Source organism: Aspergillus tubingensis, assembly GCF_013340325.1.
Source record: "Aspergillus tubingensis WU-2223L DNA, scaffold_8, whole genome shotgun sequence".
NCBI classification, from domain to species: Eukaryota; Fungi; Ascomycota; class Eurotiomycetes; order Eurotiales; family Aspergillaceae; genus Aspergillus; species Aspergillus tubingensis.
In genome coordinates, this window is record NW_023336282.1 from 893,639 (window position 1) to 916,105 (window position 22,467).

At 50.1% G+C, this 22,467-nt stretch overlaps 10 protein-coding genes across 10 annotated transcripts; 5 read left to right on the forward strand and 5 right to left on the reverse strand.

Moving 5' to 3' along the window:
- Positions 1-1,092: 1,092 nt before the first annotated feature.
- AtWU_06637 (cytochrome P450) lies at positions 1,093-2,939 on the reverse strand (the record flags this gene model as incomplete). Its single annotated transcript, XM_035501746.1, has 3 exons — positions 1,093-1,729; positions 1,790-2,243; positions 2,297-2,939. The coding sequence occupies 3 exons, from the start codon at positions 2,937-2,939 to the stop codon at positions 1,093-1,095; spliced, it is 1,734 nt and encodes a 577-aa protein (XP_035357639.1).
- Positions 2,940-4,193: 1,254 nt separating this feature from the next.
- Positions 4,194-5,425, reverse strand: AtWU_06638 (uncharacterized protein; the record flags this gene model as incomplete). The annotated part of the gene is made up of 4 exons (XM_035501747.1): positions 4,194-4,575; positions 4,629-5,002; positions 5,067-5,165; positions 5,234-5,425. The coding sequence occupies 4 exons, from the start codon at positions 5,423-5,425 to the stop codon at positions 4,194-4,196; spliced, it is 1,047 nt and encodes a 348-aa protein (XP_035357640.1).
- A 571-nt stretch (positions 5,426-5,996) lies between these two features.
- AtWU_06639 (cytochrome P450) lies at positions 5,997-7,670 on the forward strand (the record flags this gene model as incomplete). The annotated part of the gene is made up of 1 exon (XM_035501748.1): positions 5,997-7,670. The coding sequence occupies one exon, from the start codon at positions 5,997-5,999 to the stop codon at positions 7,668-7,670; it is 1,674 nt and encodes a 557-aa protein (XP_035357641.1).
- Positions 7,671-7,796: 126 nt separating this feature from the next.
- AtWU_06640 (uncharacterized protein) lies at positions 7,797-9,197 on the reverse strand (the record flags this gene model as incomplete). The annotated part of the gene is made up of 1 exon (XM_035501749.1): positions 7,797-9,197. The coding sequence occupies one exon, from the start codon at positions 9,195-9,197 to the stop codon at positions 7,797-7,799; it is 1,401 nt and encodes a 466-aa protein (XP_035357642.1).
- A 544-nt stretch (positions 9,198-9,741) lies between these two features.
- AtWU_06641 (SDR family oxidoreductase) lies at positions 9,742-10,750 on the forward strand (the record flags this gene model as incomplete). Its single annotated transcript, XM_035501750.1, has 3 exons — positions 9,742-9,825; positions 9,897-10,120; positions 10,186-10,750. 3 exons carry the CDS (start codon positions 9,742-9,744, stop codon positions 10,748-10,750), a joined length of 873 nt encoding a protein of 290 aa, XP_035357643.1.
- Positions 10,751-11,148: 398 nt separating this feature from the next.
- Positions 11,149-12,998, reverse strand: AtWU_06642 (flavin-containing monooxygenase; the record flags this gene model as incomplete). Its single annotated transcript, XM_035501751.1, has 3 exons — positions 11,149-12,289; positions 12,352-12,750; positions 12,811-12,998. The coding sequence occupies 3 exons, from the start codon at positions 12,996-12,998 to the stop codon at positions 11,149-11,151; spliced, it is 1,728 nt and encodes a 575-aa protein (XP_035357644.1).
- A 513-nt stretch (positions 12,999-13,511) lies between these two features.
- On the forward strand, positions 13,512-15,106 carry AtWU_06643 (cytochrome P450; the record flags this gene model as incomplete). Its single annotated transcript, XM_035501752.1, has 2 exons — positions 13,512-14,267; positions 14,324-15,106. The coding sequence occupies 2 exons, from the start codon at positions 13,512-13,514 to the stop codon at positions 15,104-15,106; spliced, it is 1,539 nt and encodes a 512-aa protein (XP_035357645.1).
- A 532-nt stretch (positions 15,107-15,638) lies between these two features.
- On the forward strand, positions 15,639-17,178 carry AtWU_06644 (terpene synthase family protein; the record flags this gene model as incomplete). Its single annotated transcript, XM_035501753.1, has 4 exons — positions 15,639-16,200; positions 16,286-16,317; positions 16,412-16,695; positions 16,755-17,178. 4 exons carry the CDS (start codon positions 15,639-15,641, stop codon positions 17,176-17,178), a joined length of 1,302 nt encoding a protein of 433 aa, XP_035357646.1.
- A 1,313-nt stretch (positions 17,179-18,491) lies between these two features.
- Positions 18,492-19,739, forward strand: AtWU_06645 (L-lactate dehydrogenase; the record flags this gene model as incomplete). The annotated part of the gene is made up of 4 exons (XM_035501754.1): positions 18,492-18,683; positions 18,765-19,258; positions 19,325-19,533; positions 19,585-19,739. 4 exons carry the CDS (start codon positions 18,492-18,494, stop codon positions 19,737-19,739), a joined length of 1,050 nt encoding a protein of 349 aa, XP_035357647.1.
- Positions 19,740-19,793: 54 nt separating this feature from the next.
- AtWU_06646 (fungal specific transcription factor domain-containing protein) lies at positions 19,794-21,628 on the reverse strand (the record flags this gene model as incomplete). Its single annotated transcript, XM_035501755.1, has 3 exons — positions 19,794-21,351; positions 21,399-21,534; positions 21,577-21,628. The coding sequence occupies 3 exons, from the start codon at positions 21,626-21,628 to the stop codon at positions 19,794-19,796; spliced, it is 1,746 nt and encodes a 581-aa protein (XP_035357648.1).
- Positions 21,629-22,467: the final 839 nt, after the last annotated feature.

A 22,467-nucleotide genomic window follows, 5' to 3' on the forward strand; every position in this document is an offset into this window, starting at 1 on the left:
TAAGCGAGGACCAATACCTTCACCAGCTGCATCAGAGATGGGCGTTTCGAGAAAGACCGCCAACACCAGTTTCTCGTATGCTTGCACATACTTTGCCTTTTTTGGATCTTGCAATATATTATTGTAGGCTTTGTTCCAAAGGGTATTGTGGATGGTGGTCAAACATTCTGCCGAGGTCACATTCTGGATAGAATGATCAAGAACGTGTTCGTTCGCTTGTGACTTTTCTTGTTGCGTGGCCCCGCTAGGAGGTACATGCCAATTCTCTTCCACAACTTTTGCAGTGTCATGATATTTAGATTCCCCTTGAGTCGGGGAAGTCGAACCATTAGTCGTGTGGGGACCTTCGGCCTGAGTGCTTTGCTTTCTCGGCTTTCCTCCTCGAAATGCTTCAAATTTCTGACGAACCCTTGCTCGAAATCCTGTCTTTATTGAAGAATACATCTTATCGTGTTCAAAATTGATGCCATAGTATAAATAATGTGGAAGCGTAGCATTTTTCGAGCTAAAAAGGTGGGCGAGACCGCAATTTCAGGGTTTCCAGCCACGCTATATCGAACCCCTGTCCGTGGATTATACGTGGGTTCATTTCAGTGGCTATTGTGACGCTATTGCGGGATCTTAGGCGCGTACTAGATCCATTTAAACTCCACCGGATGGGCGAATCGGAGGCTTCCATCGGATAAACTGTTCTTAGCGGCCATGTTTCTCCCCGTTATCTGTATATTTCAGCTCGCAGTCAGCCCAAGGGAAAATAAAGGCTTGGTTCTTCTAGAGGTTCTTGTTATATTAGTTTCCTTGATCTTCTTTTACGTTCTGATTTGAATTATAGATTTTGTTGATATCTAAGCAAATTACAAGCAAATTTGAGAGTTCCTTACATATGGTACTCCTTATCGTCATGTTGGCTTTTCTCGCCATTGAAATGAATGTAAATATGTGTATATGATCTGATAAGATAGATATATCTTAAATACACGACATCCTATCTCCAAAGTCTTCAAAATTGCCCCGCACTCTTCCATACTCAACTACATACAAAGAGCAAATAGAGACAGACCGTCATCCAAATCAGCCTACAGAAATTCCCTATCACCTCCTCTTACTAAACACAACCTTCAACTCCCCCAAATTCGCCACAAACGTATCCCTCGTCTCCTCCCTAAACCTCCTCCCATCCTCCCCATCCGCCAACCGCACATCAAATCTCCCAAACAGCATCGCCACCACAACCCTTAACTCAATATAAGCCAGCCCCTTCCCAACACAACTATACGTACCGCCCACAAACGGGAAATATGCCGCTTTATGCATAATCCAATCCGGTTTCTCGTCCGTCCAGCGCTCGGGAACGTACTCCTCCGGGTTTCGATAGTACCGAGGATCGTTCTGGACGGGTAGAATCGGCACACTGACTATTGTATCTCCCGGGATGAAGGTGGAGGTTCCCTTATCATTGGGAATGTGGATGCCTTCTGGTGGTGTTTTGCGCTGGATTCCACCGTGCACCGGGGGCTGGATACGGAGGGCTTCGCTGACGCAGGCATTCAGGTAGGGAAGGGAGGATATGGAGCGGTAGTAGGTGTCTTCGGGGGATTCGGTGGGGGGTGTTGATTCTGTTTGGCGCTTCGATGATGCGGAGTCGAGTTCGGCTTGGAGTTTGCGCTGGATGGATTGGTCGAGGGCCAAGTGGTAGATTATGACGCTCATTGTGACGGAACTGGTGTCTCTGTTTGTAGTTAGTCAGTTAGAGTCAACAACAAATTGAATGAATGGTGGCGATACTCACCCTCCAGCAATAACAAGCAGCTCTCCTTCACTATACAACGCCTTCTTGGATAAATCGCGCATAGACGGAAGCATCCTCGTCATAATATCCTCCCCAGGCACTTCATTTACTTCTTCTTGCTTCCGCTTCTCCTGGATTCGATCTTGGATCCAATTTCCATACTCCCGAATAGCACTACCAGCACCGGGCAGGCTCATCAACAAGCTGATAAGCCACGGCGTATGTACCATGACATGTTGGCCATTTCTCATGTTCTTGACGAAGCTCAGACTAGGGTTCAACTCCCACGTCTCGATATTATTGAAGGAATAGCCCCAGCCTACGACTCCCATGATATCGTAGCTGAGAAGTGACATGGTACTGGGGACAGAAAGCGGTTTGTTGACACGGTGCGCCAAAGCGTCGAGGAACTTTTCCGTCGTGCGGATGACCATTGGTTGGTAAGATTTCAGTGCTGTTGATTCAGTGAGCACGATGTAACACATTCAGGAGGACATGATCACCAACCTCTTCCACTAAACACCTTATCCCAAAGAGCCTTCCTCCGCTGCGAGTGCACGGCCGGATCACGCATATGAAACACGGCATAGTCATGCGTGAAGTCACCCGAACCCTTTAGACGATCATACCACGGGCCACGGGTACATTTGCTTGAAGGTCCATAGATGACATCGATGGCTTCAGCCGACAGGATGCTAAGTTCCTGGGGCCCTGTTCGGACAATATCCCCGTACTGTCTATGTAGGTTCCATACCCGTTCGAAGTTTCGGTTTTTCTCGAGGTTCTCGTATCCGGTTACGAACTTGGAGAGCTTGAGAGAGAATGGTCCCGGAAAATGATGTAGACGATGGAAGAACGCGCGGTAGATTAGCATCGAGGTGAAGAGGGAGACATAGAAGCAGATGTTTAGTATGGACACATTACCGATGCGGAGAAGCCATGCATAGATGCTTGTCCAACTTCCATTGTTGTTAACTGTGGTGAGTAGGGCTAGAATATTCACGAGCAGATTGGCATAAACCCAAGCACGGCCCTCCTTGGCGCCGCGTTCCCCGCGTGACCAGTAGAAAACATGGGCACTGACTCCAGCAGCTGCCAGGAGAGGGCCTTTCTCCTTTATAGTGTCCAAAAGATCAAGGAACAAGGCCATTCTGTCTAGTCTGGGATTCTCTGAAGGCATTGTGGTTACTACTTATATATGCCTATGCTCTTGGCAGGATGTGGGGATCATAAGCGCCAAGAGAAACATACCAATAAAGACCCTTTATTGCAATTTCGGTTCGACTTTCTTCTCGGCATTTGCGAGACAGATCATCAATCCATATTGAATGTTTGTAGGCTATACCCTTTCGGGAGACGGTTGCGACATTGCTGATTGGCTGCTCCGCCTAATCTTCAGTATCCACCATTTGTTTTGAAGTCAATGCACGCAATGCCAGTGGAGTCGGACATTACTTTCCACAACAGATGATTCGTTGTAATATCCTTTAGACGGTTGGAAACATTCATAGGAATTAAAAGCCCTTACTGTCAGGACTTCAACGAGGTCAGTCAGCCGTACTGTGTAGTGCAATTCAGTGCTTGATCATTAAGAACAGACCAGTGGAAACTGAAGCCTAAATATGGCGGATAATGATAGAATGAAAATATCTCATCGCACTTGCTCTACTTTGACTTGGTAAGAAGATTGGTAGAAAACTTTGGAGATATAAAATATCACACATCTCCAGAATTTATATATACGCGTGTTGTATGACGCAGCTTTTATAGGGCTCGGAACAGGATCTCTGGAATATCACGAGGAATGCAAATTATCGTATCTATGAAATGCAGAAAGTAAAGATAAACGAAGCTAGGCCGGTAAGGCCCAAAAGTTGAGGAGTGATAACGTCCCTTATAGTCCTGCATCATCGGCTGCGCTTGGCCCCGCTTTTGATCAGAGTGTGGTGGTCAGATTAAGGTCATACAGACAAGCTTTCTCAGTTAATTTACTTATTACTTGAATAAGACCTGGGTAGATGTTGCCAACAGAGAAACTTGAAAAAGAATAATATCTCGAACAGAACGCAGGTCGCTCGGAGTGAGACATGACTGGGGATGGTACCTCACATTCTTGCACAAAAGCTGGACATAGTAGCGTGATAATGCGCTACTGTTTGTTTGGACTCAGCTTTCACACATTTCTGCGGACTTTTCCAAGATTTGCTAACGACCTCTTCTGTACCTATATTTAAAAAGCTTTATAAGTCATCAAGGTATTATACATCCAAACCTAACGCCGTTCAAACTGACAGAAACACCAAAAACACCACAAGATGCACCCCAATCATCCCATATACATCTCGTTTCCGAGACGCCAATAATACAACAAAAACAAAAGGAAAATAATGAAAAGTGCAAGCCATCACACCGCCTGCCTTACATCAGCACGGTACGCCTGCTTCAAACTCCCCAACGAGAGTTCATCGGCGGACCTTTCCTCCGGCAGCCTCTGTGTCTCCTCATGATCAATCGCCGACCAACCGCGGTCCGCCCGACTGCGCGTCCCCTTCTGCGTCGACATTTTATAAGTTCCAACCGTGGGGTCCATCTTCGAGTTTGCCTGGGTAGCGTTCGACTTGAATATCTTCGAGACCAGCGGGCGCATGGAGGGCATGCAGGCCGTTATCATGGCGACGCATATCTCAACGGAGGTGCAGTCGATGGCGCCTTGCAGGTCCCAGCTGGAGTCGGTGGAGTTGAGGGCTTGAGCTTCGATGCAGCGGAGGATGGAGGCGATACAAGTTCTGTTGTTATATAAGATTAGTGTCATAATTTTGGGGGATGGGAAAGAACGGACCCGAATCCGAGAGCAAAGACAGACGCCAGCATGCGTTTCTTGCGACTGCTCATGTGTAGTTGATGGATAACAGAAAGGGGCATGCTCAGGATGATAAAGTCAGTGACGACGTTTGTCACGCCGCTGAATACCACGACGGCGTAGTAATCAATGCAGGTGGCGGGCACGGAAGGATCCCAGGCGTGAGAGAGAGGAACACATTGTAGCCAGGTGGCGAGCACGCTGCAGAAGTTGTACGCAACCACGACAAAAGCCATGAACCAGGTCATGAGGCGGAACCATCGCTGTGGGAAGATCCGACCGTAGAATGTTAGGATGGAGAGCTTGGTGAAGCAGATGGCGAGACAGTAGAAGCACTCGGCGATGGTTATGGACTGTGCGTCTCTATATTAGCGTTGTATGAGGGTGGGGTGGGTAATAGGATTTAGTTTAGCTCACCAGTGTTAGACCCTTCGCATCGGTTACATAGACAATGTGCTTTCCCATGCCATAGTGGATGGTTATGTAGATTGAGACGCTGAATGCAACGTTGAAGAACTACCAGCCAGAAAAGGTGAGCTTGAGTTCTCCGAACTCGCTGTGTTGCCAAGCCCAATGGACCTTACCAATCCTACTATAATAAAGTAGTCGTCGAGACCTAGCCGCATCGACGTGATAGATCGGGCTATCACTCGCAGGATAACGCCTGCAGCGCTGGCGGCCATTGTGATTGATGCGCAGGCAATGATTCCCGGTGCACGGGTCGCACCCGGATTGGCTTCCATTGCCTCGATTTGAGCTGCTGTTAGACTTGACATTTTGGCAGAGTTCAGTAGTGTTGTCGTCCAGGCCACCGAGAACAATCAAGGAGAATGTACACAACAGAGAGGAATGGGGGAGTGGATGGCAGGATCAGGCCTGGAGAAAAGGCGGAGTATGGACTTGGAATACGAGGATCCTGCGAGGCGGAGTTCCTGCAACAGCCCCCATGAAGAAACAGCCCCCATGGGGCTAAATGATGACTGCAGTTTGAGCATCAGGCCAGACGCTGTCTGATAACAACTAATGTTATAGCGCTAAGCAACTGACCAAGCAATTTATGCAGATGGGGGCCGATGCAATACACCCCATTACCGGTGGGTCTATGTATTACTGTATGTTAGGTACTGTCACACCGGGTATTGGGTATCAGCCTACAAAAGTGCTGCATTTGAGGCTGCATCTGTCAGATCATAACCAAGTATAGGATATATTGGCTGAGGAAATGTCCCTTCATACTGAAGATCAGGTTGATCAACCTGGGGGCGAGAGTATGTAAAGAAGCCTGCTTGCCCCTCTCAACACAGTCCATCCACTGTCGCCCACACTATCGTCATCACGCCCTCAGCCATGTCCATTGCCAACACCAAAGCCGCAGCGCTATTGACGCTGCTTGCGTTGACACTCGGTTACCACCTTCGCACATGGCCCGTTGTGGACCTTATCCTTGAAACTCTCTTTGCCGTGATTATCTACCGCTTGACCTTGCATCCACTGGCCAGCTACCCAGGACCCTGGCTGGCCGCCGCCACAGACTGGTACAACATCTACTACTGCTTCACGGGCGATCGACACCTAGACTTCTACCGACTGCACGAGAAATACGGATCAGCCGTGCGATATGGCCCCAATCGCGTGTCATTCCGCTCGGCAACCGCCCTGGCCGACATCTACGGCAGCCAAGCCAACACGCAAAAGTCAGCCGTCTACAGCGCCTTTACCCACTTCTTCACCGTTCCCGCCAGCCTAACCACCATCGATCGAAAAGCCCATGCCTTCAAGCGGCGCGTCACCAGCCGAGCCCTAAACCCACGTGCCGTGCAGGATCTCGAAGAGCTGATCCTGCAGAACGTGCGCGCCCTGTGCACCGCCCTGACGATCCCAGCGGATCCCTACCCATTGAAGAACAATGAGGATCCAACTACCGAGAAGGATCCCTCCTCCACCTGGGGCCGGCCCCACGATCTCACTACAACAATCAAATGCCTCCTCAGCGACATCATGGGCGATGTGACCTTCTCCCGCCACTGGAACATGCAATCCAGCCCACGTAACCGCCACATTCTATCCCTAATGGCCCAAGGCACCCGCGGCATAAACCTAGCAGGCCACATGCCCACCCTACTCAAACTCAACCTGGACCGTCTCTGCTTCCCCACTTTGACCCGCGGTGTGCAGCAATTCTTCCACCTTTCCGAAGAACAGTCCTCTTGGCGCGCCGCTCAGCCCCCCGATACCTTGCCGCACCGGGACCTCTTCGCCTCGCTCCTAGACGCCCGCGACCCACACTCGGGCCAGGGCTATACTCCACGCGATTTGATTGCCGAAGCGGGCTTTTTGATCATTGCCGGTACTGATACTACGGCAACAACTATCACTGCCACTTTGTTCTATCTGCTGCATAATAGGGAGGCGTATGTCCGCGCGCAGACCGAGGTTCGTGCTGCTTTTGAGGATGTCGAAGACATCCGGATTGGACCTGTTCTGGCGGGGTGTGGGTTTCTGTATGCTTGTGTAAATGAGGCGCTGAGGCTGAACCCCCCTGTTAGCTCGGTTCTGCCGCGCCAGGTGCTGGAAGGGGGTTTGATGGTTGGGGTAGTGGATGATAATGATGCTGGTGGTGCTGCTGATCGAAAGTACTTTGTGCCGGAGGGAACGGATGTCGGGGTGCCGATGTATGCCTTGCAGAGGGATGGTCGGTACTGGGTTGATCCTCATGCGTTCAGGCCGGAACGCTGGCTGGGGGTGGATGCTGAGGATGGAGGTGTCACGGCGTACGCGCCGTTCGGCGCGGGACGGACAAGTTGCGTGGGTAAGTACCTCGCATATCAGGAGATGGGGATTATTCTGGCTAGGTTGTTGTGGTTGTTTGATATGCGGTTGGATTCCGTTCATAAGGAGGATGGGAACAAGAAGAAAGGGGATGCAGCATGGGGAAGGAACCGGAGAGATGAGTTCCAGACACGCGATGTGTTCACCAGTTCGCATGACGGACCGGTTGTACAATTCCGCAGAAGAATTTAGTTTCACGCCACCTTATTCTGATAATGATATACACAATTCTCTATTTGTCACATATTATAGTAGCTCATATTCTAATAAATTTCGAACTCCCTCCAACCTATCACTAAATCACGCCTCCGAATGAATCTACTCTAACATCCCCTCAACCAACACCTCCCTCCACCTTTCAAACACCCCCTCAACAAAACTTCTCTCATAAAACGCCTCATTCCAATGCACGGATAGCACCAACTCCCCGTTGAACGTCCACACCTGCGTCAACAACAACCGATTAATAACCTCGATAGCCACCCACCACTCCTCCACCTTGACCTTCCTCTCCTTCCCTTCCACCTCTGCCTTGAGCAACTCATTCACCCGTCCCATAGAACTCAGCTCCGGATGCGCCGGCGCAAGCAAGGGATCGGGCGGCGCAGCGCCCAGCACCTGCATAACTCGTCCCACATAGGTAGGCAGGAAATCGAAGATATTTTGCGGGGCCTCCTTGGCCAAATTCCTCCGGTAGAGGGAGGTAAATTCCCGCGCCAGGCGGAGGAATTCTTCATGCTTCTCCACTTGCGTTGGGTAGAGCGGCATGCGGAACGGAAGACCAGTATGGTAGAGCGATACGGCGGCTGCAGGGCCGTTCCACGGTTCGGGGAGGTAGCGACGCAGGTCGAGGGGGTTGAAGCCGACGTAGTCGGGCTTGTTTTCTGAGTGGAGGGCGAATTGCAGGCCGGTTAGGGCGAGGGCGGCGTGGGTGGCGGCTGTGATAGTGATATTGTGGGCGGAACAGGCTTCCAGGAGACGGGTGGTGGTTGCGCTGTCGATATGGCGGAGGATGCGTCTGGGGTTGGTGGGGAGGACGTTGGGGAGAGTGGGAAGCATGAGGTTTCCATTGTCGGTCTGGGTGAGGCAGGGCTGGAGTTCGCGGTTTGAGGCTGCTGTAGCGGCGGGTTCGTCTAGGGGGGTGCTTGTGTTGGGGAGATTGGAGTCTGAGATGGCTTGGTCCACGGCGGGACAGAGACGTGAGGGTTCGGTCCCGTCGATGGGATGAATGGTGCCGTCTGCGAGGAGTTGCAGGAAGGCGGACTGCATGTGGTGCAGACCGATGCCGTCGATGCGCCAATGGGGGGTGCGGAAGACTACCTCGGAGGTATTGGGGAGGTAGTAGAGATGGACGCGTGGTGAGGGAGTTAGCTGCTCGTAGAGGTCATTTGAAGTTCGATTGGTGTCGATGTGGAAGGTCTCTTGGGCCCACGCGTCGAGTTGGGTAGTAGAGGTGATGGCTTCATACACGAAGCGCTCGCTGCCGTTGCCGTCTGCCTCGGGTTCAGCGGCCAATTGAGGGTAGACATGGCGGAGAGCTTTCCAGGCTTGCTCAATCGCACTGGTGGGAGGCAGAGGTGGTTGCAGCTGGAGAGTGCAAGTAATTAGGTAGTGTTCTTTGTTGAGCGGAGCACCGGCGGCAGCAACAATGCGGTAGAATGACTCGATGGAGTCGAAGGGACGCTCGTATCGGTTCGGGGAGACTTGTGTCCAGGACATCTCGAAAATCAAGAATTGAGAGTTGGGATAGTGGTTTGGGGGCAGGTGGCGGTGTTCGATCAAGTTATGATATGGCAGGAGAGAACTGGGAGATTGTGGAATGATTGAGGGGTAAAACTTGAATTGATGGAGCAGGCGGGGGCGATAAATAACTAGGAAGGTATTGTATCTAGTATCTACTGTGTTACACTACCAGGCAAAGTGGATCTCAGGAAACTTTGTAGCCTTGTAGGCTGACAGACAGTAAGCACTAAATATCATTGAGACAAGATTCTATGGCCCCCTGCAGATCACTGGTGACTGGCGATACAAGTGTCACACTAAATGTTACTAGTCAATGCTTAGTGCGAGAGAGCGAGGCTTTGCTACGTGGGGTCCAAAACACAAACAACGGAAGAAGCGGACACTGACATTTCTCCCCCACTTATTATCTTTGCTCTTCTCCCCCTCCTTGAATCCGTTCCTGCTGCTCTCCCTATCCTCAATTACACCCTCTTCCCTCTTACCTATATACCAGATATCACACAAATACTATACTTGAACAATGTCCAGCCAACCTCTTACCTGGGTCGTCACCGGCTGCTCCTCCGGCATCGGCGAAGCCCTAGTCCGCGCCATCCTCGCCCAGGTGAGCACCCACCCCACCAACCTTTTCCTTACATATGTACCAATTACTGTTACTGACCAACGAATAATCAGGGCGACAAAGTCATAGCCACTGCCCGCGCCCGCAACAATGTCAGCGGTGCCGACCGTCTCTCGGCCCTCAAAGAAGCCGGAGCCGCAGTGGTCGAGCTTGACGTGAGCCGGCCCCAAGAAGAACTGGATGCCAAGGCACGCGAGATCTGGGAGATCTACGGCAAAGTCGATGTTCTAGTGAACAACGCTGGATACATTGACGCTGGTATTGTCGAAGAAATCACGTTAGCTTGCCCCTCTCCCCCCATTCGTCGTATACTGTCTTGAACCCCCACTAATAAATTCCCAGCGAGCCTTTCCTAATTGACGCCCTCCGCACCAACGCCTTCGGTCCCCTCAATGTATCCCGCGCCTTCCTGCCCCTCATGCGCGCCCAAAAATCCGGAACCGTGCTGTTCACTAGCAGCGTCGGAGTCTACTACGGTGCGCCTGGTGCATCATGCTACACAGGCGGCAAGGGTCTCCTGGAGGTGGTGGTGCCCAACCTGGCTCTGGAGCTGGCGGCATTCGGCATTCGCACTTCACTACTCACCTATGGTTACTACCGCACAGAGGTCATGAACCCTGGAAACTTTCACAGCCGGGCGCCTCGTCCTTTGCCGGAGTATGAAGAGCTCCGGGGTCTGGTGGTTGCTGGGTGTGCGGCTGCCAACCATAACCAGCAGGGTGATCCAGAGAAAGCGGCGAAGGTGGTGGTCGAGGCGGTTAAGGGAACGGGCAAGTTTGAGGGGAAGCAGTTGCCTTTGCGGTTGCCCATTGGCAAGGATGCTATTGCTGCGATGCGCAAGGCGTGCGAGGAGAGGTTGGCTATTTGTAATGAGTTTGAGGGGCTGGTGGATCAGACGGATTTCTAAATTTTGAATGAGAATTGTAAATAATGATTAGCTTCGAGTTGGTTCAATTGACATTGTCTATTAAAAATCGGTTGGATTATTCCGTATGGGTCGGACGGAATATTCCAGGTGACTTTGGTTAAAACCTTGCTCTGTTGAGTGCACTTGTCCGTGACACAATCCTTATTCATGAAAAGGGATTGACCAGAATTTGATTTACTAATGCCTATGGCCAAAAAACCGGTCTATGTCTTATGTTTTGTATTGTAGATTCGATGGAAAAGGAAATACTGGTAGTCAATAGTAGTATCCACGGGTAGTGGGAAATATATATCATTATCGCAAACATGACACCAATATCCTCTCCCATGATAAGTTATAGTTAAGTTTATATACAGCATCGACCAAAGTGACATAGATCAGTCAGCCGGTCTCCCCTGCAGCAACTTCTCCCGCTCCCCAACCCCAAAAGTCCCACTCTTGGTCAGAACCCTCCGCCTGGCACCCCTACTCCCTAGCGGTCCACCATCCCGATCTCCCAAGTACCACGCCAAGTCACTTGTCTCATCAGCCCCGGTAGCCGAGAGCCCGTTCCCCAACCAAGCAAACCGATCTCCACCAACATATTCCCAATCATAATCCTCAGCCCTTAACTCACGTAACGCATCCGCAAAATGCAAACTACTCCCCGGCCACATCGACAATCTCGCACTATCGCCATCGGCCTTATAATGCGAGCGACACGCATCCGCCCAGACGGTCTTTTCCAACAAAAACTTACGACAATGAGCCGTGAAAGCCCGACTAGCGGTGCGCGACGGACTGAACGCATGAATATTCTCTGTCTGGTAGCGGTCGATCAACTGGCAGATGTATTCGGCTTGAATCTCAGAGGTGCGGAGGTAACTCCCGCTGATGGAGGGAAAGAAGGGGCCCGCGAACATGGCGTAGTTGGGCATGTGCGGGACAGTGGTTGCGAAGTAGGAGTCTAGGACGTCGTCGGCCCAGAGGTCCGCGAGAGATTGGTTTGATTTGCCAATTAAGGGGAAGGACGGGATGCAGGTGGTGTCGAAGCCGGTGGCGCAGATGATGGCGTCCACGGCGTGGTGTTTTCCTGTGCTGTCGATGAGGCCGTCGGCGCAGATGCGGGTTATATCTCCGACGATGAGGGTGGTGTTGGGCTGGCTGAGGGCTGAGAGGTAGCCGACTCCGGGAGTTGGTCGACGGCAGCCTGGGGCGAAGGTGGGGAGGAGTTCCGAGGTGGGAAGGTTGTGCTGATTTAAGGTTGCTTCCATTGTTTGAGTTAGGTACTGGCGCATGCCTTGATGGAGTGGGCTGTCACGAAGGAAGGTAGAGAATGTGCTGTTGATCACTGTCTCAATTTGTTTGCGCTTTGTGAGGAGATGGGATGGGTCGTTAGTCCATTCTGTGATCTGGTCTGGGGTGTATGTTTGCTGTGCTCCGCCGAAGGGGCCAACGATCCAGTTGGGTTGGCGGATGAAGTGGAGGAGTTGGCTGGCTTGTGGTTGGAGAGCTGTGAGGAGTTGCTGACCACTGGAGCTGTTGGGGAGTGTATCTTTAGCCGAAGAGCAAGCAGAGGAAGATGATGGTTAGTAGCTTACCCGTTTCCAATCAAGGCAATTCGTTTCCCAGAAACATCATAGCCGTCGTCCCAATTGGCGCTATGGACCAGGTGTCCCTTGAACTCGTTCAAGCCAGGGATACTTGGCCACTTCCATCGGTTCAATGGACCACTGGCATTGATGAGTATGTCGACCGTGTCTGTCAGGCTTTGCTGGTTGGCGAGGTCTTCGAGTTCAATGCCCCATTTACCCTCGGCGTCGTCCCAAACGGCCGATGTGACCTTAGTCTGGGTGCGCACATACTGATGCAGATTGTACTTTGTGGCAAAGTCCTTGAGGTACTGCAGCACTGAGCTTCCCGGTGCATATTCAGCCGGGAAATTGGGATTGGGCTCGAAAGAATAGACATAGTTGTGGGCTGGGACGTCGCAAGCGACTCTGGTTTGGTGGTCAGTTGCATGAGGTTATGCGGTGGGACAGGGATGGAGTACTACATACCCAGGATAGTGATTTTCGTACCAGACGCCCCCAACGCTTTTGTTTTTCTCATAGACAACTAATTCGATATTACGAAAGGATCGTTGTAGCTTGTATGCAAGGCAGAGACCTGCCACTCCGGCCCCAATACATGCAATGCGGACAGTCCGCTCCGCGTGGATGGGATGCTCGGCTCGATTTAGCGTCATGTTTTTTCTTTCCTTTCTTATATGGAAATGCTGGGAATACACGGCCTGAATGGACTTCAAACTTCCCCCTCGGGTAAGACGGAGGAGCTCGCTCTTATAATTATTGATGCTGTTTTGGAACCTTTCAGTATTGTTACGTTTCGGCCCCTGGTTTGCCTGGTTCCTAAATGGTAATTATCATGCAACTTCACATAATATTCGGTATTTGACAGGTAATTCTGTATTAAAACCAGTGCAAATCCTGCCTTGCATTTTGGCCCCATGTAAGCAAGGACAGCAGGGATGCCTTGCGGAGCCCTAGCCGCCAGGATCGACACTAATGTGGGGGCCAAATCCTTCTTTATTTTCTTTTGCCACGAGGTTTATGGAGGAGTTCTAACTTCCAAGCTTTGTCGGTTATGAGTGTACTCCGCCTCCGGGCCCCCAATCTATTGTTGGGGTCCGGAAGGATAAAAGAGTCTTCTACTGTCGGCCCGTTCTCTCAACACACCAAGACCAACAGTATCTTTCGCAATGTCATCAGAGATCTCGTCTTTCCTTACCTGGGGTGCACTTTTGGTCCTCGCCTGGACAATCTATGGAGCCATTTGGCGGCTGTATCTGAGCCCCTTGGCGGCGTTTCCTGGGCCGAAGATTGTCGCCTTGACCTCGTGGATGGAGTTTTACCATGACGTGGTCAAGAAAGGCACATACATGTGGGAGATTGAGAAGATGCATCAGAAATACGGACCGATTGTTCGTGTGAGCCCGTACGAATTGCACTGCATTGATCCAGACTTCTACAATGTCATCTACGCCTCGCTGCCTCAAAAGAGAGACAAGTACGAAAAGTTCACCAAGTCGCCTGACTGCAACAACGCCACCGGATTTACCGTGGAACATGCCCACCATCGTATCAGACGTGACGCCTTGGCCCCATTTTTCAGCAAGCGAAACACTCTGGGCCTTGAAGATAGTATCAAGGCTTGTGTGGATCAGCTCTGCGCTAACATCGCCCGCGCTCATGCGGCCAAGGAGCCATTCAATCTTACTTTGGGGTCGATTGCTACCACCATGGATGTCCTCACTAGCTATAGCTTTGGCCAGCCTTTTGGGCTCTTGGCTGATGATGCTCTCGCTACCCAATGGCGTGATACCGTCTTTCACATTATGCGGGCCCTTCCTATCGTCCGTGCCTTCCCGCTGCTAGTGCGACTGGTTGACCTCTTACCTCCGATCATCTCCAAGTGGATCACCCCTGACCTGTCAATCTTGATGGGATGGAAACAGGTAAGGCGTTACCACTACTGCTAGCCATTTGGGAGTTGCAACTGACTCCGCCACAGCGTATCCGCAAGCAAACCGAAGACGTCCTCGCCTATCGTGGCATCTACTCTGACCCGGACCGCAAGGCCACCACTGTCATTGAAGCCCTCCGCGACAGCGACAAGCTGCCTCCGAAAGAAAAAACCCTACAGCGGCTATCCGAGGAGGGCGCAATTCTCCTTATCGCGGGTAGTGAGACCCCGGCCAAGGTCAATGCTGTCTTGTGGTATCATCTTCTGGCAAATCCTACCAGGCTCCAGCGTTTGCGAAATGAATTGGCCAGTATCTATCCGGACCCCAAGCACCCGTTACCGTCTGTGACAGAGCTTGAAAAGCTGCCTTATCTGAATGCCTGTGTTCTAGAGGGGCTGCGCCTGCAGAGTGGAGTCTCGGGTCGTTCACATCGGCTGGCCCCCACAAGTCTCAGCTATGGTAACTGGACGATCCCTGCCCGCACACCTCTCAGTTCAATATCCGTTTTCCAGCACTACAATCCTGTGCGCTTCCCTGACCCACAGGCCTTTCTTCCTGAGCGATGGCTCTTAGAGGACGGATCGGGGATCCGCATGGATCTGAAGCGCAGCCTCGTGGCTTTTGGGGCGGGAACACGTTACTGCCTTGGAACATCTCTTGCTTATGCGGAGTTGTACTTGATGGCGGCGGCTTTGGCGACGAGGGTTGATATGGAGTTGTTTGAGACAACAGTCGATGATGTGAAGATTATGCTCGATTGGACGATCCCTCAGCCGAAGCCTGACACTCAGGGTGTCAGGGTCAAGGTACGGGCGGTGCACATGCAGTAACTGAATGTTTAGGGCAGAGGCTTAGCAAGAGACTGTTGCCGAAGACGGGTAATGGCCGTATTGATGTATGGTAAGACACGAGGTGCGGACAACAGCCGAGAATAATGATACCGTACAATACAATGCACGCTAGCATTAGTGCAGAACGTTTTGGCCCCAGCATTAATTAACGAACACGAAAACAAGCATTTGATGAACACATCGTGGCATTGCTTCGTATTACCTTCTCGAAATGGACTATGCAGGCGTCAATTTCCCGATAAACCGGCTTACTGAATATACCCTCGGACGCGGGCATTCCATACCCGACGTTGGGAACCGCCGAATATGTTTCGTAGTATATAAGTTGGATGAATATCAGGCGATATGAGTAGTTCGATAGGCACTGACAATACCAAGTTTTGCTTTTCCTATTCCTCCATCAAAAACATTATCATTATGCTATCAGGTGCGAATATTCCTAGGTTCCCTTTTACAGGCCCAATGTCACTCACAGACTAACCACCAATGGCAAAAAGGGATCTTTGAAGCCATGGGCAAGCCATGGATCCTGCCCAGCATCCTCAAATCCATTACAGGAACACCTCCCCCGTGCACAGAAGGCAATCGGGAAAAGTCAACAAGCCCCCTCATCCGGTCTATCCACTATGCCTTCGACCCCGTTCCCTCCGATCACGACGTCCCCACCTCATCCGACTTCTTCCCTCAACTCCGCGAATGCCTCCAACACCCCCCACACGATGAATGCGTCTACATCCAGCCCACAGACCTCCGAGTCCCATGGCCAACCTCATTCCCTGCAGCTGTACAATGCAAACACTGGCAGGAAGTCGAGCAATCCGCCCGCGAACTGTTGGACGAGATTGTCTCCGAGATACAGAAAGAGGCCCAGAGCCGCTCACAAAGTCAAGATAAGAGTGGTGGTCGTCTGCTAAGTACACAGCTTGGAGCATCGCCGGATGCTCTTCCACAGAAGAAGTTGCATGAGGTGCTTGAGACGGCGGTGACGGGGACTATTTATATGTTTCCGGCGGCGAATGTGGCGCGTGCGAGGATCATGGCCAAGGCCATTTTGTTGATTTTCTTGCATGATGGTATGTTTGCCTATCTACCCTTACCAGTTTGGAGTAATCCGAGGTGAAGCAGCGAAGGATTTGGAGGAGCTAACTTGTGGATCAGATGTGGTGGAGGCACATGACGGGTCTGATGCTGTATGTTTCATGTTGCTTCCTTCTGAATTTAGAATTTTCCATGCAGGACTTTTTACCTGGTGCTATATCTTACTAACTTGGTGATACCGTACAGGGAGAAACCTTTCTGGATCTACTTCTACAATCGGACCGGTTACCGCAAACACCCCCACCTGAAGGAGATACTGAGCCAGGTCTCCCCTGGAGACAACGTATTCTGCGCGAATTCGTGAACGAAGTCTTGACCGAAGATCCCATCTCAGGGCTGGAGCTCCTCCAGGGCCTGAAGATCTGGTCTCAACATACCCGCTCGCATATCCTGAAAGACCAAGACCAGATGGCAAACTACACAAACCTCCAAGACTATGTAGAATACCGCATGGATGATCTCGCCGCTGAGTATGAACGGCCCTGCCATTCTTTATTGAAAAGTATCACTAACAAAGTCGCAAAAACAGCTTCGACCACGCGGCCATACATTTCACCACCAACGTCCACCCCACTGAGACCGAAATAGCCGGCCTCTCCACCATTCGCCGTCTATACCTCATCCATGCCTCCTTGACCAACGACCTGTACAGCTATGCCAAGGAGCTCCATGACCTACAAACTCGTGGCTGCACCATGATCAACAGCGTCCGTGTGCTGCAAAATAACATGATGGTCGGGGATGACACGGCGAAGGGAATCCTGCGCCGCATTCTGCTTGATGTAGAACGTCAGTTGCATGCTGAGCAGCAGCGCCTGAGGATGGATGCGGCGACTACAGAGACGCAGAATATCATTGCTCAGGCGGTGGTGCAGAGCTTGGCAGGCAATTTGTTCTATTCTGCTACTACGTATCGGTATGCGAGGGTTGTGGAGGGGGCGAAGTTGGAGTAGATCGTTTGAGGGATGGAATTTAAGAGAGAGTGGAAACAGGAATGGCAGTATGGGATTACTGTACATATGAGAAGATGAGAGGGGAGTGTACATACTTGACCAGGGCATGATGGGGTTAGAATCTCTTGGGTTATTTTTGGCTTGGGTTGGGGGCGTCTTTTCTGGGTTTTATTTTGGACATTATTCTTCGGATGACTATTTGCCTATATCAATAGATGATTTTTGTGCGAGAACGATTGTTATGTTATTATGAGAAATGTGGTGGCAGAATGCTCATGGGCATATATATTTACTATATTGGAACGAAATATGACAATCTATCAAGCAGCATCCAGAGTCAACTGATCTCTCAGACCAAGCAGCTCCAGTCCCAAAGAATCTAGCTGACCTTTCTTGTGAAGCAGGAAAGGGCAGTGAGCAGCATAGATGAGTTGCAGCTAGCTCATATTTGATATCTCTTCATAGGGTTCATTTCAGCTGTAGCTTGACGTGTTGCGCGATGGTGAAAACCCGCGTCTGTTCCTCAACCATGGATAGCATACGGAGAATCCGCAAGTGAATCGCAATGGACTGATTTGTGTATGCGTGTGTATGTAAGAACATAGTGCCTCAGTATCAGCTCATGAAATATACAAAACTGAGTAACCAATGTGCAGTATGGTAAAGTCGATCGAAGACCACTTTTCGTTGCAACTCCCACGTAGATTTATATAGATAAAAGTACTTTTATGTTTAGATTCACTCTTATTATCTCATAGGCATTGAAAGTTCGAAAACTTACTACCTGACAGACAAAGCCAATCTCTGGAACCTGGAATCCACATCCCAAGATCTTAGAATTCTTCTGACTCATCGGAAACCATATCCCGACAAGGCTATACTCGTGTTTTCCCCTTCAGAATGACGTATCTCCTGCCGTAAACTTCTCGCCCGAGAGATCGATAAGATATCTCGGCAATGATCTCCGTCATCGGCAAATATGATTGGTGGAATAAGTTTTAGCGACGCCGACTCATGTCCTACAAGTCTAGAACTACACCGATATACTACAAACTCAATTTTTAAAAGAAAGAGTATTTAGTCGACGGGCGCACTCACATTCCTTCCCTGGTAATATACCACAGTCTATCAATTGGTGAAGAATGGCCAGTAGCGGATCAAATATGTCTACCACCACGCAACTCCCAGCACTATCATCCATCCTCTCCGCGCAAGACTTCGAAAAAGCAGCCTCTCAATCCCTCACACCCAAAACATGGGCTTTCTACTCCTCCGCTGCGACAGATACAATTACACATGAATCGAACAGAACCATGTACGATCGCATTCTTCTCCGGCCGCGAATCCTCCGCAATGTCACCTCTGTATCAATGAAGACAAATATTCTGGGCTGCCGCATGGATCTACCATTGTTCATGAGTCCCGCGGCAATGGCGACGTTGGTTCACCCGGACGGTGAGCTTGCATTGGCGAGAGGATGTGCGACGTATGGGATTGGGATGTGTGTATGTGAAGCCTCCCTTATCACTGTCGTAGCAGCGTTGTCTAGGCAGTATAAATCTAACAAAGAATGTGATTGAATGAAGGTCTCCACAAACGCAGCCTACCACCTCTCGGAAATAACATCCGCCGCAGCAAAGCAAACGAAGAATAACAACATCCCATTCTTCTTCCAACTTTACGTCAACAAGGACAGAGAGGCATCGAAGCGTCTTCTCCGCATCGCAGAGCAGAACGGAGCGAAAGCGATCTTCGTGACTGTGGATGCGCCCGTCGCTGGGAAGCGGGAAGCGGATGAGCGGGTCCCGCTGGATCCTCACGATATCCGATTTAGAACGCCGTTACCGATGAGTGGGGCGTGCATTGGTGGCAATGATGAGAAGGGAGGCGGGTTGGGAAGATCGATGGGACAGTATATTGATGCTGGTTTTACATGGGAGGATCTAGCGTGGTTGAAGGAGAATACGTTTCTGCCTATTGTGTTGAAGGGGGTGCAAACGGCGGAGGATGCGGTGTTGGCGATGGAGTATGGGGTGGATGGGATTGTGGTTAGTAATCATGGGGGGAGGAGTTTGGATACGTGAGTTTTCTGTCTTTTGTTGTCAGTGGAGGGGGTGTGGTGAGTCGTGCTGATTATGGTTGGCAGGTCTACTTCATCAATTGCTGTGTTAATGGAGATACGACAGAGGTGTCCGCAGGTGTTTGATCGGTTGGAAGTGTTTGTCGATGGAGGTATTCGGCGGGGAACGGATATAATCAAGGCTATATGTCTGGGTGCGAAGGCTGTCGGTATGGCAAGGCATTTCCTGTACAGTTTGTGTTACGGACAGGAGGGGGTAGAGAGGTTGATTGAGAGTATGTTTTCCGTACCTGATAGTGATAAGGTGAGAATGCTAACGATCACAGTTATGAGAGATGAATTAGAGACAACCATGAAGTTGTTGGGGATTACGGATCTATCACAGGCTCATCCGGGCCTGTTGAACACATTGGATGTGGATCATCTGATTCCAAACCAATCTGCGTCATTGTATAGCGATCCAGCCAGGGCACGCCTGTAACCGCAGGGTCTTCAATTCGAGTTAGAAAGAAAAAGCTGGTAGTTAATGATGCATCTAGATTATTTCCTGTCTTTCAAACCAGTATGGCAACAGGTGATTGAAGCCAATGCCGAATGTTCCATCGGGATAACTAGCAATAGATGCATCAATGTCTGTCATCGGGTACTGTAGCAGTTGGCCCCATCCGTGTACTGGTACCTCGCTAGTGCTAGCCCAATGCAAGTCAGAAAGCATCTGCAACATGTTCATCAAACTCGTGCCTACGATATTACACGTATGCTCCTCGTTGACATCGGCACCTTTTGTAAGCAGACACCGGGCTACCCGCATTCCAATGTGGACAATGCGCCCGGAATCAATGGGCAGCTTGAGTTGAAAAATGTCACCTGTAGCGCTGCCCGCCAGGCCCATATTTAATCCGACAATTCTCAGAAGAAAGGAAGCACAGAATCCCACCATCTGATGGATGTTAATGGGAACATAACGGAGATTCAATGAGAGATCACTGTCAGTTCCTATGACGGACAGTACTCTTATAGCAGCGTCAATTGCAGCACGCGCAGTACGACAATGCTCGAATGTCCACGCTTCGAAATTCGTCGGACTATTATCATAAGGAAAGATCCCCCGAAATGCCAGAGAGTAGAGCTGAAACTGAGCAAAGGCTTGAAAAACGTTCTTCACATCCTGGGGGAAAGAAGAGTGAGGGTGGTCGGTGTGGAATGTTCCAGTCGGATACTGCTGCAGGCATCGCTTAACGACGTCTTCTAACGCCCGTATTGTCACCATATCATCTTTTTTCAGGGGATATCTGCAATCTGTGTAAAAGGTCGCATGAGCATTTGCCAGGGTATCGTAGTATAGAGCGAGGGTGATTAGCCTTTTGTCTTCATCACTGGCACCCTCTGGACTGGGAATCCGCGTCATATCCCAGATCGGTTTATATCCAACATCCTTTGGAGGACAACCACGCCCAGTGGTGAAGTATTGGCCGCAGATATAGGCGAGACACCACAGTCGAACCTGTTCCATATCGGCTACCTCGCCCCGCATGTACCGATGGAAGGCTTCATCTAGGCTGAGCTCGCTTGAAATATGAATGGCCTCGCCAGAGAGTTGCTCCCCCAGGTACTTGAAGTAGAATGCACCAATGCACAAAGCGCGAACATCGTCCAAGCTATTATGGTGAGGATTCATCAACCTCCGCATGAGGGAGAGAGATACAAAGACTTCGTGGCATTTCTCGTATATTTCTGCTCGATCCGGAGCAAGTAGTGCAGCGACGGAAAGGATGGCTGCCGTTAGCATTGCCGATGACCTGCGGGCAGAGTCCAGAGTCTCATGTTGCATGAGAAGCCCATCCCATAGAAGCGGATTAACACATGTAGTAAACATGTTGAACAGGTCTTCTGCCTCTTCTAGGGAGACAACACCCTCTGAGATGAGATCACTTTCCGTAGGAGATGTACTACATCCGGAGCCTGATTCGATGTGGAGATTTCTCAGACGGATAACTGCATCAGACAGGGACACTGCGCCAGGCGTATCTCTCAAGATTGTGTTGATTTCTTCTCGCAGGTCAGCGACCTCATCGATGAGTTTGTCTTTGGATCTACATTTGTCAGTAAGAATTGTGAGATATATGTGGCTGTGGCATACTCTTTCTCATTCTTAAGGCGTTGCACCATTGCAAAATACGCATCGCACTCATTGAGCCCATGACGCGAGCATCTAGTACAGGCGGTTTCTCCTTCTTTGACGCTGCAAGTCTTTCCACGGATCGCACAGCTTCCACCTGAAGGAATAAGCTATTGTATGGAAGGTGGAGATAACTTACATGCGGTGCGTGCGCCGGGAGGGCCAGCGACATCTGGCTGCGTTGTCTCCATTGCTGCGGCAAGTGTCAGTGCCACAACACTTGATGATTAAGTTATTTACCGATATATGATATTCTCAGATCAGAAGGTTAAAGGTTGTTTATGAGGAAGACCAAGGAATCAGGATGAAATGGCTTTATATAGCCATGGTCATGACTCGATAAGATTTAAATAATAGTTCTTCTTGACTGGGGGATTCCGATGAGACGGGTGTTGCTTCCGAAAGTGCAAACTAAGATGCAATGTAGAATTTCCAGTGTGAATAGATATGGCAGAGATTGTAAATGCATATCTAACATTTTTTTTTAACGATACTGGCCTATATATTCGGCGGATACCGCACATGGGTGCTGTTGTAAGCTGATATATTCTTACTGTCCGAGATAACGAATGTTTCCACCGACTTCTAGCATCCACGGAGTATCTCATGTGTGGAATAGACCCGAAATTGCCGAGTCCAATCGGAAAAGACGGTATGGTAGGTATCATATCTCACATCTTGGTATCTGCAGTTATCCCTCTGCCCCATATATGGAATATGCCTGCTTTTGCTATTTCATGTACTTCAACACTAATGAATCACGCATTGCAGGACAAGCAATAAACTCGACAATAAACGATATTGACGAACGTAAGGTGAACAGTGGAAGTTTCCACAGACCATACCGAAACGCACGAGGACACTTTCTCTCCAACCTATCAGATTAGAAAGAGTGTTTTCAGCTGTGAGAATTGTGGAAATTACAATGCTTTGCAACTGCAGAGTTCAAAGAACCACCAGACACAAACTAAGATATCATCTCCTAGTCACCCAATCCGTTTGCAACCATCCAATATGACAGTCAATACAT